The 14,769-nt window shown below is 42.1% G+C and overlaps 1 protein-coding gene across 3 annotated transcripts in view; it reads right to left on the bottom strand.

Annotated features, from left to right (window-relative positions):
• Window positions 1-12,892, bottom strand: part of man1b1a (mannosidase, alpha, class 1B, member 1a) — a 34,839-nt gene extending 21,947 nt beyond the window's left edge. For 2 of the 3 annotated variants that reach the window (XM_061698631.1, XM_061698629.1), the window contains exons 1-3: window positions 12,646-12,892; window positions 11,183-11,321; window positions 3,390-3,498 (exon numbers count right to left, since the gene is read on the bottom strand). In XM_061698631.1, coding sequence (XP_061554615.1) covers window positions 3,390-3,498; window positions 11,183-11,287 — 214 coding nt within the window. In that variant the 5' untranslated portion in view covers window positions 11,288-11,321; window positions 12,646-12,892. Of the gene's footprint in view, window positions 1-3,389; window positions 3,499-11,144; window positions 11,322-12,645 lie in introns of those variants that run through there. The other variant, XM_061698630.1, reaches the window with a different exon arrangement.
• Window positions 12,893-14,769: the final 1,877 nt, after the last annotated feature.

Genomic DNA, 14,769 nt, shown 5'->3' on the forward strand with positions numbered 1-14,769 from the left:
GCACGCTCGCCATGCCATTTCAGACCCCATTGCTGAAAAGAAGCATGTCAACGCTCGCTTAAAGTTTGCTTAACAACATTTGGACAAGCCAGTTAAATACTTGGAGATTATAGTGTGGTCGGATGAGAGCAAAATTGAACTGTTTAGACGCCATAATGCACACCATGTTTGTAGCCGAAATGGCACTGCACATCATCCTAAAAAACACCATACCAACAGTGTAGTTCGGAGGTGGGAACATGATGGTCTGGAGCTGCTTTTCAGCAAATGTTACTAGTAAACTTCACATTATTGAAGGAAGGATGAATGGCCAAATGTACCGAGACATTCTTGACAAAAATCTGCAGCCATCTACGAGGAGGATGGAAATGAAAACGAGGGTGGACATTTCAGCAAGATAATGATCCAAAACCTACTGCCAAGGAAACTCTCAATTGGTTTCAAAGAAAAAGAATAAAACTGCTGGAATGGCCCAGCCAGTCACCTGTCTTGAATCCAATCGAAAATCTATAGAAAGAATTGAAACTCAAGGTCCATAAAAGAAGCCCACAGAACCTTCGAGATTTGAAGACTGCTTGTGTGGAGGAATGGGCCAAAATCACACCAGCGCAATGAATGCGACTAGTTTCTCCATACAGGAGGCGTCTTGAGGCTGTCATTGCAAACAAAGGCTTTTGTACAAAGTATTAAATAAATACCAGTTGGAGTGTTCAACTCTTTTTCCCTGTCATTTCACATTATTACACACAACTTAATTTCTGATCTTATTTGTTGTGCTTTCTTTGTATGTATGGATTACATGGGTTGTTCTCAACATCGGGTGAAATTTTCAGGTCAATAGCACCTTTTGAAATATATTTAATGAGAAAAATGGTGACATGTGATATACTTATTTCAGTCGCTGTATTCACCATCTCTCACTTTGTTATGAAGGATTTTTCCTATACCAGTGTGTAATGTGCACTATTGAAAACTGAAGATGTATTTTTTTTGGGGGGGGAATTGTATATTATACATGAGAAATTGCGGTAATTGAAATTGTATTTACATCCAGACTGACAGCCAGCATCTCAGTTGACTTACAATCATCATGACCTCAACATGTTAAGGTAATTATAGTTACCAAATATAGGCTTCACACGATCAGGATTTTTGGGAAAAAAAGATAACCGATCACTGATCCGATCACAAGATGGAGCAATGTGTCCATTTACGACTTGTTCATTTATTGTATCTACTTGTGTACTGTATGACTGAAAAACAGAGGTGGGAAGTAACGTGCTATAATTGGGTCTTAACATTTCAGTGACATTTTGGATCAATTGTACTTGTCAGACAAGTTCTAATGCAAAATACTTTTCACTTTTACTTAAGTATTTTTGTTAAGATGACATTTTACTTTTATTCCCTTATGTTGAGCTACATGCCACTTGCTACTTTTACATCTATTAATCATTGCTTGTGCAATCTGTTTTGGTTTGTCAGAGAGACTTTGGCCTTGGGCGCTGTCACATGACACCGTTTTACAAATACAAGGTAACCAATAGCAAGGCAGTGAAGCGATTCGCCTATCTTGCTGATTGGGAATAAGTTGGCTGTCTTCAAGTCGGTGTGATGGACAACACCACCTGAGACCGACTCATGGGAAGGATCACATTAAAACCACTGAGACCAATATGTGGCTTTTTTCCTGTACTACAGTTTTTCCCTTGAATACAATTCCTCTTGTGTCTATAAATGTATACTTGTGTGTAGGTGTGGTTTTCTGAGTGAAAAAGACAAAAGTACAGATAGGTAAGTGCACATCCCATATAGTGCATCCAGTAAGCATTCATAGAATTTAAATTTTTCCACATTTTGTTATGTTACACAGCCTCATCCCAAAATTGAATAAATTAATTCCCCCCCCCAAAATTCTACACATAACACATAATGACAATATGAAAAAAGTTTTTTTTTTTTTTTTTAAACTTTTGCAAAGTTATTAAAAATAATACTACTTAATACAGCCTCAAGTATTTTTGAATATGATGCCACAAGCTTGGCACACCTATCTTTGGGCAGATTCGCCCATTCCTCTTTACAGCACCTCTCAAGCTCCATCAGGTTGGGTGGGGAGCGTCAGTGCACAGCCATTTTCAGATCTCTCCATCGATGTTTGATCGGATTAAATGCTGGGCTCTGGGTGGGCCACTCAAGGACATTCACTGAGTTGTCCTAAAGACACTCCTTCGATGTCTTGGCTGGGTGCTTGGGGTCGTCCGGTTGGAAGGTAAACCTTCGCCCCAGTCTGAGGTCCTGAGCACTCTGGAGCAGGTTTTCATCCAGGATGTCTGTATACATTGCTGCATTCAAATTTCCCTCAATCCTGACTAGTCACCAACTTCCTCCCTCTGAAAAACATCCCCACCACATGATGCAGCCACCACCATGCTTCACTGTAGGGGTGGTATTGGTCAGGTGATGAGCAGTACCTGGTTTCCTGGCCTGGCATTCACGCCAAAGACTTCAATCTTTCTCATTAGACCAGAGAATTTTCTCCCATGGGCTGAGAGTCCTTCAGGTACCTTTTGGGAAACTCCAGACGGGCTCCCATGTGCGTTTTACTAAGGAGTGGCTTCAGTCTGGCCACTCTACCATACAGGCCTGATTGGGGGAGTGCTGCAGAGATGGCTATCCTTCTGGAAGGTTCTCCACTTGCCACGGCAGATCGCTGGAGCTCTAGAGTGACCATCGGGTTCTTGGTCCCCTCCCTGACTAAGCTCCCGATTGCTTAGATAGACAGGTTGCCAACTCTAGGAAGAGTCCTGGTGGTTCGAAAGTTCTTACATTTACTGGTGATGGAGGCCACTGGGAGCCTTCGAGCAGGCAGAAACTTTTCTGTACCCTTCCTCAGATTTGTGCCTCAAGACAATCCTTTGATTTCATACTTGGTTTGTGCTCTGACATTCACTGCCACCTGTGGGACCTTATATAGACAGGTGCGTGTCTTCCCAAATCATGTCCAATCAATTGAATTTACCACCGGTGGACTCCAATTAAGGTGCAGGAACCTCTCAAGGATGATCAGTGGAAACGATACACCAGAGCTAAATTTTGAGCTTTGTGGCAAAGGCTGTGAATACGTATGTACATGTGATTTCTTAGTTTTTTATTTGTAATAAATTTGCAAAAAAAAAAAAGTGTCATTATTGGTGTTGAGAATTTTGAGGAAAATAATATTTATTCCATTTTGGGATGAGGCTGTTAACATAACAAAATGTGAAAAAAGGTGAAGCGCTGTGAATACTTTCTGGGTGCACTGTCAGTTACATGACAACAATAAGTACACTTTACAAAGCAAATCTATCTATGTGTGCATACTGATTTGGTTTAATTGGAGCATTTACCTGTCCTTTGCTTTGATATGTGGGAATAAGACATGAGGGCCAATACGAGGGTGAGTGCAAGAAGAAAGAGGATAATGTTTCGCTGGAGCCGAGACAGCTGCTTCCATTTCTGTTGACACAAAAACTGAGGTTAGTAAAATGTTTCACTCTTCCGACACTCCAAGTTCAGCATTGTAACAGGCCAGTTCCTTTATTTCTGATGTCGACGGAAAACATTTGGATACGACATATGAAAGAGATAAACACTTCGGCATTATTTCCAGGTCAAATACACAACTTAGAAGCTTGTTACTTGTAACAAAACACAAGGTCAGCCAGTGATTTGGAACAGAACGAATATCTAGTTGAAAACACGTTGCTTGCAATAACTGCATCAAACCTGTAATCTATCACCAACATTTTGCATGCTTCTTTTGTGATGAGACTTTCACCATGCCCTCTATCTGTAGTTTGTTTTCAGGGGTTACTCCCTTCAGTCTCCTCTCTAGCAGGTGAACACCTTTGTTGTTTTGGCAGGGTGTCAGTACCTCATTATTTCTTAATCTCGGTTAACTGCAATGTTTACATTCTCAACAACTGAAACCACACTTTTACCCATGTTGAGATCTCAAGTACTGTGACAGACATTTTTTTATAGGATCCAAATAAAACTGACCTTTGTTTTGCAGAAGGAAAAAAAAACTACAGCAGCGGCAGCAGATGGATGACTATGAAATCATAGAATCCTACGTGTTGCTGCCAGTGTCACACAATAAATTGGTGTTCAAGTTAAAAATTTTGATCAAAGTACTCCTTACCCTCCACAAGCTCACAATCGTTCTTCGCCTATCCTCAATCACAGTTTGCAAATAAACAACAAAGAGTTTACAGAATTTTCCTGTGGTGTTATGAAAACATTCGATTCACATGAGAATGTGTTACCAGCAGTAGATTAATAGCATCTATAGCATGGGACGACTTCGCGCGGCACGGAAGTCCAGTTTGCAGCGCGCCAACCCGGATAAAGGCTCCACTCGACATCGGAGACCACTCTGGAAATCGGGGAGCTCAAGAAGAATAAAAATCCCCCCGATGGCAAAAGGAAACCCACTATTAGCCAAGTGGAACCAAAAGGTCCACTTTTCTAGTGTCGTGGCTATGTATGCAATGAAAAACAGCACTGGCTGGACACTGACTAGGTGGGCGCCCATGCATTGTTTATAATGGGGGAAATAAAATGAAGTTAAATACAGAATTATACAGAATTACGTATGAGCTAAGTAAATGCAGTATAAATAATAATTAATTAGTCATGGAAGAAATATTAGCCCCATCGTTACTTTTTCGTGCCTTTTTGGCCTGTGGGACTCCTGAGGTAGCTGACGAGTACCGGCTGGCCAAGCGGAATGCAGCTTTGGTGGTTGCTGAGGAAAAAACGCAGACGTGGGAGGAGTTCGGTGAGGCCATGGAGAATGATTTCCGAACAGCTTCGAGGAAATTCTGGTCCACCATCCGGCGTCTCAGGTGGGGGAAGCAATGCACCATCAACACTGTGTATAGTGGGGATGGGGCACTGCTGACCTCGACTTGGAACGTTGTGAGGCGGTGGGGCGAATACTTCGAAGACCTCCTCAATTCCACCCACATGCCTTCCCATGAGGAAGCAGAGTTTGGGGTCTCTGAGGCAGGCTCTCCCATCTCTGGGGTTGAGGTCAATGAGGTGGTTAAAAAGCTCCTCGGTGGCAATGCCCTGGGGTGGAAGAGATTCACCCGGAGTTCCTAAAGGCTCTGGATGTTGTGTGGCTGTCCTGGTTGACACGCCTCTGCAACATCGCATGGACATCGGGGACAGTGCCTCTGGATTGGCAGACTGGGGTGGTGGACACCTTTTTAAGAAGGGGACCGGAGGGTGTGTTCCAACTACAGGGGGAAATCACACTCCTCAGCCTTCCTGGTAAAGTCTATTCAGGGGTGCAGGAGAGGAGGGTCTGTTGGGAAGTCGAACCTCAGATTCAGGAGGAGCAGTGTGGTTTTCGTCCTGGCCATGGAACAGTGGACCAGGTCTACACCCTAAGCAGGGTCCTCAGGATTTCGCCCAACCAGACTACTTTTGTGGACTTGGAGAAGGTGTTCGATCGTGTCCCTCGGGGAGTTCTATGGGGGTTTGCTTCGGGAGTATGGGGTGCCGAACCCCGATACGGGCTGTTCGGTCCCTGTACGACCAGTGTCAGAGTTTGGTCCGCATTGCCGGCAGTAAGTCGGACTCGTTTCCGGTGAGGGTTGGACTCCGCCAAGGCTGCCTTTTATCACCGATTCTGTTCGTAACTTTCATGCACAGAATTTCTAGACACAGCCGAGGCGTAGTGAGTGTCCAGTTTAGTGGCCTCAGTACTGCATCTCTGCTTTTTGCAGATGATGTGGTTCTGTTGGCTTCATCAAGCCGTGATCTCCAACTCTCACTGGAGCGGTTCGCAGCAGTGTGTGAAGCAGCTGGGATGAGAATCAGCCCCTCCAAATCTGAGACAAGGTCCTCAGTCGGAAAAGGGTGGAGTGCCCTCTCCAGGTCGGGGGTGAGATTCTGCCCCAAGTGGAGGAGTTCAAATATCTTGGGGTCTTGTTCACGGGTGAGGGAAGAATGGAACGGGAGATCGACAGGCGGATCGGTGCAGCGTCTACAGTGATGCGTTCTTTGTATCGGTCCGTTGTGGTGAAGAAGGAGCTAAGCCAAAAGGCGAAGCTCTCGATTTAACAGTCCATCTACGTTCCTACCCTTACCTATGGTCACGAGCTGTGGGTCGTGACCGAAAGAACAAGATCCCAGATACAAGCGGCCGAAATGAGTTTCCTCCGTAAGGTATCTTCCTTAGAGATAGGGTAAGAAGCTCGGCCATCCGGGAGGGGCTCAGAGTAGAGCCGCTGCTGCTCCGCATTGAGAGGAGCCAGTTTAATATAAGAGCTGATATCAAGCGAAAGCAATTTTCAATGGTTTTCTTGATAATAACCAAAATCATATTTAATAAAATTAAGCTTATGTATTCTTTAAGGAAAATATATTTTGTGGTACCAGGCATTAAAATTAACTGTAATATTTTTCTTTGCCACACACACACACACACACACACACGCACGCGTGTGTGTGTGTGGCAAAGAAAAATATATAAAAAGTGATAAAAAGGTGACACTCTTTTACAATCAGTCCTGTGAATTTTACAACAACCAAAAAAATCCATCTAACAAATAGGTAAACACAGTGATCTTTTTCATAGGGGTGAGTGAGGGTTGAGAAAAGCTCTGGGTGAATAAGAAAGTCAACCTTTAGTCCAAAAGACCAGTCAAATAATAATTTAACCCTAACTTCTTTCATCCATCTCTGGGGAGTTTAATGTAACAAAGTGTTGATGGATGTTTTGCTAACATACTAAATAAATGTGAGAATATACTGTCATTTAATGTAGCGTACTGAACAAAAAGCCATTTTCTTTCTCTTTTTTTTTTTCAAATTGTCTCTGATATGCAAGATGTTCATTTTATCCCAGCTATCTTTGGGCGAGAGGCGGGGTACACCCTGAACTGGTCGACAGCCGATTGCAGGGCACACATAAACAAAACAACCAGTCGCACTATGGGCAATTTAGAGTCTTCAATTTACCTATCATGCATGTTTTGGGGATGTGGGAGGAAACCACAGTACCTAGAGAAAAACCACACAGGCACGGGCAGAACATTCAAATTATACACAGGCAAGGTCAGATTTGAACCAGGCTCCTCAGAACTGTGAGGCAGATGTGCTAACCAGTCGGCCACCATGCAATCCCAGAAAACAAAAAATATCTACCTACAAAATTTCAGGGGAATACAAAAACTAATCTTTTGGGGAACATTAAAGGAATAGGTTGCAAAAGTGTAACTTGATTTGTTGAACTGCACTAAGGTAGTTAAGGGCAACGTCCTATTTGTTGTGTGAAGAGCAAACACGAGACAACACAAGCCACTGAAAAGAACATGTTTCAACATGAATGTTTTTATTTTTTGAAACGTAACTCAGAGGCGTGTCAACCTTAATTGACATTCATGTTTTAACTTGCATTTATGGGATCACTGCTCATATACTGCAAAAACTATATTGTAAGAGTGGATGATGGGGCTTGTTTAACATATTGTGATAGAATAAATCTTGGAAGAATTGATTCAACATGTAGCACCGTGAAAAAGTTTTTTCATGGTTTCACAACTTTGTTTAGACTCATCAAACAAATGTAAATATCAACGATAACCCAAGTAAACAACGGCATTTTAAAATTGTAATTAAGGAAAAATCTAAATTTTTAGTGAAAGCTGAGTTCATTTTCACTAACCACATCCAAGACGGATTACCTACAGACTTGTTCAATCAAAACAAAGCAATTAAATAGAGCATGTCTGCCTAAATAGTCGGCCAAAAGAGCTCAAATGACGGCAAAAAAAAAAAATGCCACAACCTAAAGAAATTCAAGAACAGATGAGAAATAAAGTAATTGACATTGATCAGTCTGGAAAGGGTTACAAAGCCATTCCTAAAGCTTTAAGCCTCCAGTGAACCATGGTGAGACCCATTATCCACAAATGGAAAAAACATGGAACAATGGTGAACCTTCCCATGAGTGGCCGGCCTACAAAAAATACTCAAAGAACACAGCGATGACTCATCCAGGAGGTCACAAAGAAACCCAAGACAACACCTAAAGAATTTCAGGCCTCCCTAGCTTTACTTGGTCAGTTTTCATAACTCAACAATAATGAAGAGACTTGACAAAAATGGCATCCACGAACAGAGTTCCAAAGCGAAAACCACTCTTGACCTAAAAGAATATCAAAGCTTGTTTTTACTTTTGCAAAAAAATAAAATAAAATAAATAAAAAACAACATCTGAATGATTGTGTCTCCATACATTTGGCATAAATGTTGGACAGCATTTCACAAAAAGAAATTCATACGAACAGTCAAACATGGTGGTGGTAGTGTGATGGTCTGGGGCTGCTTTGCTCCTTCAGGACCTGGACAACTTGCTGTGAATGAGGAACCATGAATGCTGCTCTTTACCATAAAATCCTGAGGGAGAATGTTCAGGCAGTTTTTCATAACCTCAAGCTGAAGCACACTTGGTTTCTGTCAGAGGACAACAATCCAAAAAACAACAGCAAATCATCTTCTCATTGCCTTAAAAAAACAATATGAATGTTTTAGAGTGGCCTCCTCAAAAGTCCAGAAATGAAACCTATTGAAATGCTGTGGGCATGACCTTAAAAAGGCTGTCCATGCTCGAAAACACGCCAGTACTACTGAATTACAGCAAGGAAGAGTGGGCAAAAAGACTAATTGCCAAGTTAGAGAAAACACTTGATTTCACATCTTGGTGCTGAGGGTGGCCCAAACAATTATTAGGTTTAGAGAGAAAGTCCTTTTTCACACAGGGCCAGGTTGCTTTGAATATTTTTTTTCAAACTACCCCAGAGAGCAAGAATAACAGCATGCTTCACACACGTTGTTTTTGCCATGCTGAAAATTAGGCTGTTATGAGGGGGCAGTTCTGTCTCATGCATATGAGCCACTGTTTTACCTCCCCTACCTGTATTACTGGGCCAATGCTGAGTGGGGGTTTCTTTATTACCACAATTGGGGGCGACAGTTTTACGAGAAAAGTGAGTCCCCATAAAGACAAAGTCAATTGGTATTTTCACCCGTGGAGGTAGCACTTCATCACCAGCCACCAAATCCGATGTGTCCATGTAAAGCCGAGCTCAAACTACACGAATGTAGCCAGACCTTTACCTGACAGTCGCAGACAAATGTACAATGTCGTGGCTGATCATTTGAGTTATGAGGCCCTGCATGCCCAGAAACGGTTTCCCTGCTGCACGGCCCCTTCCTTCTTGTCTCGTCTCCCCAAAAACCTTGTGCCTTCTGACCGTGCTCTTGGCACCAGCACGCGATGATCAGGCGGGGTACGGTCGGTGCCATATTTGTAGTGTGGCCACTCATCCGGTCCAAGACACTGAATGACTTGATGACACCATGTCTTGTAATTTGACATAGCGACCATCGTAAATGACAAGAAAAGTCATCTGAGCTCTGCATAGGTGGCACCTGCCCCATACAAATCACCAAGCACCATATAATACCCTGCACCCCACTACACGTATGTCAAGAACGCTGCTAAATATTCAACTTTGTGCTGGGTTTCAGAAGTGTTAATGTTGTTAGCAAATGCTAATCTGTGCGAACACTGCAGCTCTATTTACCTTTTGGCTTTGACATGAAAGTGTCTAGTTGTCAGCTAGAAAATGGCATGTTTTTGCTTATTGAAGCTACGAAGACTTAGTTGGAAGACCAACTCGAGCAATGGATTAATGAGCAAAGAAGAGCCGGGAGAAGTGTCTCTACAGTCACCATTCGACTGAGTGCAATAGCTCGGAGCTTGCCATCATTCCGGGAGGCTTGACGAAGGAACTCCAACCGCTGGACATCGGTGTAAACAGAGGGCGTTAAAAGTGAAGTTGCGAGCGGCGTGGGAGCGATGGATGACAGATGGCGAACACAGCTTTACTAAGACTAGGAGGCAGCGCCGGGTGAGTTACGCCACAATTTGTGAATGGATTGTGGATGCTTGGGCTAACGTGTCTGCTTGCACTGTTGTTCGAGCTTTCGTAAAAGCCTGCATCATTTCTGAGGAGCGGAACGGCAACAAGACTGACTCCGACAATGACGAGAGGGAATCTGGCGTGTTTAATGGAGAACTTGCCCAGCTGTTCATTTTGGATACAGAAGATGAGGACTTTGACGGATTTGTGGATGAGGTATGGATAAAAAAATAACGTGAGTACATTGTTAAATACTTCAATAAAGTACAACCAAACTCAGTTTTGCTGCCGCTGTCTTTTTAAAAACATTGTTTTAGCGTGCATGCATGCTAACGTATGTTTTAAGCTAGCGTGTGTTTTACCATTCCTGCGCCCAATAATACGGTGCGCCTTATGTATGTGTTAAATACAGAAATAGACCCCGTAACTGAGACTGCGCCTTTTAATACGGTGCGGCTTATGGTCGTAAAAATACGGGATATCCCTTTTAAAGAATAGAATGGTTTTGTAACCATCTTGCATTACTTGTGGAGACCCTGAATGCGAGGAAACCAAAAGTGGCAGGACAATGCATAGGTGCTGTGGGTTATGAAAGAGAAAATATTTAAAAATGTTCTTATTTCTTGTTTATTCTGTTAAAACTGCTTTGTTCTGCAGCCATTATTTCCTAAAATGAAGACAAACTATTGATGTTGCACTGTCCTCAAAAAATAAGAGATTAGTGCCAAGATACAAATTTTTCTACATGCACTATGTTCTTCTTCAGTTTCTTAATAAGGTACTTTGAAAGGGTCTTTAAACATGCAAGCATGAGTAGTTATGTTTAAAATATGCTTGCTATTCATGTTTTCAAAGTTGAAATGTTTTGAAAAATATGTCCTGTATTGTTCCTAACTTCTGTAAGTGGATCGCGACTTAGCGACATTAGAAAAAATGTGCATCAGTTGAGAACCAATGATTTTGTCTATTGTCCATTAGATTTTATATTACAAGTTTCTTTGCATTTTGTGTCCATTTAATCGCAAGACACTGTACCTCTTAAGAGTGAAACATAATATTGGGAGGTTAAAAGGTTGATTGACACTTTCTGAAATGGCCTTAACACTGTTCCTTAGCAAAGATCTGTACAGACATACAGTACATGTGCAGACGAGATACCTGTGTCCAAGTGATTCACCATCTGTGTGACTACCCACCCTCCAGCACGACTGTTTGCGGTGTTTCCCATTGTTGTAAATGTGGCAGTTTGGGTCAGTGAGGGTAAGAGAGATGAAGTCCTTTCTGGTTGGTGGATACATCATATCACAAATAGAGGGAAGAAGGCGGTCATCGAGACTGCATTCAGAAGTCAGAAAGAAATGTCATTAGCCACAAATTACATTTAAATACAATAAGTTTAAACCATTTGATAAAGGTAGACCATTAAGACATGCAAAACGTCAACAAGATAAGATTCGTTTTAAGTTTTATTTTTCCCAACAGAAAACAGAGCTCGAGACTGCAACCCAATTGTATTGAATTTGTTGCGAGTCATTTTTGGTTCTGTTTTCTTTTGACATTGTTGCTGTTCTGTTTCCTGTGTTGCCTCTGTCTTTTTTTGCACTTTCTGCCAAAGAACCCACTTTCCAACTCTTCTTCTTCTTCTTCGACTTCGACCCACAGTAGCTGCATTTCTAACGGCGCCCTGCAGGTTGACGGCGCCGGTGGCGGACATAGTTAACTCGGGCCACGACCGATCCGGTATGGAATTCTTTGGATGAACGCTCATATTTGTTTGGAAAAGTTTTAAGCCGGATGCCTCTGCATTTATCCAGGCTTGGGACCAGCCTACAGTTTGCACTGGCTTGTGCCCCCCATAGGGCTGCATTGGGATATTTATTTAAAAAAAAAAAAAAAAAAACTTGGGTAGCTCATCGACCCATCTCTCTCTCAGCAACCTATCGAACACCGGATTCGGTTGTGACTCGTGAACATGTGTGCAGAGAGCTCAGCTACCGAACATCCTTCCGCGTCCCTTTACATCCAGCTCGGCTCTCGCCAGCCGGCGTGAATTTTCTGCATTTGCGAAAAATGTGATAAATGTGTCAACACTGAAAAAGTAAATGCCGTGTTTAGTCAGCATTTGTCCTTGTAGCACTGTTAAACACCGAAAACATGAACATAATCCAGACTCCAAATCATGACTATTAATCCAATGAACACCAGGGTGATCGAGTAGCGTTCAAAGTTTAGCATTCTAATCCTTGTAAAATTAGATTTGTAGTTCCGGCTCATTGAAAAGGTGTATATGTGCTGTAACGATACCCCCGATTAAGATGCAACATGTTTGAGGCAATGCCCTTTTCAGCAGCACAGTGGACAACTGAATGAGAAGCTAACAGCCGGAGGAAATATTGGCATGATATATTGACGTATTACAAAGATTTCCTCGGCTTTCCTTTAGCAGGTGCCTGTATTACACTAAATAGTGCTTGTGCCCCAGCATTTTCATCTAGGGATTCGACAACACGTTAAGGTAGATGACTTGATTTCTTCGTACATGTGTCATTTTAAAGTAGTATAATATACTCAACTATATCCAAAAACCCTGACATAGTGTTTTCTCTTGCCTCCACACACCCACAAAGACAGATAGTGTATAAGTAAACCCACTACTCACCTTTATGTCGAGTTGGCTCCTCACATCGATCGTTATCGTCGAAGCTAACCAGCTACTGTATTTGCGATAGCTGGCGAGCCAGGCGAGTATTCGACCTAACAGCACTCCTCAAAAAACTAATCGGAAATTCTCAATTAACGAATTCCATAAGTGTAAAAACAAGATACTGACTAGTACGTAACAACAACAAACTTAAACGACGTATTATTTTGGAGAAATATGCTACAAAGGACCCGGACGTAATGTGTCCCGTGACGTCACGTGAGGGCTCTTTTGTTCGCTCCCTCCTTCGACACGTCAAAGTGACCGCCATTTTGGAACAGTCATTACCGTCCTGTCAAGCAGTACAAGTCAATGTGTGACAGCGATGTCTTTTCTGAAGAAAAAGGACCAATCTACCAACGTTTAGATATGTTTGTAAAATTCAAAGATCAATTGATTTACATGACGCCAGGATTATCAAGACAGATTTTTTAAAGACGATTCGGTAATGTCGTTGGTTACAATTACAAGTTACCCTGTTGAGCATGTAATACTGTAACTATTTCAGTTTTACATTTGATTACATGTCGATTACTTTTCTGAAAATTTTAATGAATACATCAATAGAACCCTTAGATGTTTCCTCGAAGTGCATTAAAACATGGATCATTATTTTGGAATTAACCACATATTTTTTCTTCATACAAATAATAAACATGACAAAACATGACGAAATGTAAGTACAGTACATAATAATGTGTTTGTTGCATTTTAGATACATATATAGAATGTATACACACACACACACAAGGATGCTTTGATGCGTAAAGCAACAACCTGGAGAAGAATGTCAATATTATATAACTGTAACTGTAATATAATATAATTGATGAATATCACACACACATACACTTTATATAATGTGCGTGTGTTTGTGACAAACAACATGAGTGAATGTTCCTTGAAAGAGTCCAAAATTATTAAGACAAAACTGTCCAAAAGTCAATATTCTTTTATGTGTTCAAAAGTCTAACTTTGAAACTAACCTTTTCAAAATCTCAGACAAATTAATTGATTGCGCCATAACGGGCGGCACGGTGGCCGACTGGTTAGAGCGTCAGCCTCATAGTTCTGAGGACCTGGGTTCAATCCCCAGCCCCGCCTGTGTGGAGTTTGCATGTTCTCCCCGTGCCTGCGTGGGTTTTCTCCGGGCACTCCGGTTTCCTCCCACATCCCAAAAACATGCATTAATTGGAGACTCTAAATTGCCCGTAGGTGTGACTGTGAGTGCGAATGGTTGTTTGTTTGTATGTGCCCTGCAATTGGCTGGCAACCAGTTCAGGGTGTACCCCGCCTCCTGCCCGATGACAGCTGGGATAGGCTCCAGCACGCCCGCAACCCTAGTGAGGAGAAGCGGCTCAGAAAATGGATGGATGGATGGATGCACCATAACGTGGTGCTTTGAATTCATATTTGGAAATGCATGTCTTGTTTGAGACTACAGCAAAATGGCACATGACCAGAGAGAGCCAATCACAAGCGACGACTTTAGAAGGAGAAAGTGGTATGGCAATAAATTTGAGCTTTTGCGGCTATTTCTCATATGTAACTAAAACTGTTCACATGAAAATTTCCTAAAGCAACTTTAATTGAATTACACATTTTGTCCGAGTAATGTAATGGATTACAATGGCATAAATGTTGCAATTCAATTACGTAAGAGACATTGATGTGGGGCTATTTTAAAGATAAATTGACTTATTCCTTGATATCATAATGCGGATTGTGTAAACTTTCATAGCATTCTAAGGACCACGCAAGAAATTGGTCGGGCTTGTTTATGTGTATCATACAATGACTCCCTTTGTCACTCTCACCAGCAAACGAGTGTATCATTGGCGTATGTTTGTGAATGACAAATTATGTTTCTTGATGCTCAGTAATCATCTTGAGGTATTGGGCGGCACGGTGGACGACTGGTTAGAGGGTCTGCCTCACAGTTCTGAGGACCGGGGTTCAATCCCCGGCCCCACCTGTGTGGAGTTTGCATGTTCTCCCCGTGCCTGCGTGGGTTTTCTCCGGGCACTCCGATTTCCTCCCACATCCACATCTCAAAAACATGCATGCTAGGTTAATTGATGA

Source organism: Phycodurus eques, chromosome 15 (assembly GCF_024500275.1).
Source record: "Phycodurus eques isolate BA_2022a chromosome 15, UOR_Pequ_1.1, whole genome shotgun sequence".
Taxonomy (NCBI): Eukaryota; Metazoa; Chordata; class Actinopteri; order Syngnathiformes; family Syngnathidae; genus Phycodurus; species Phycodurus eques.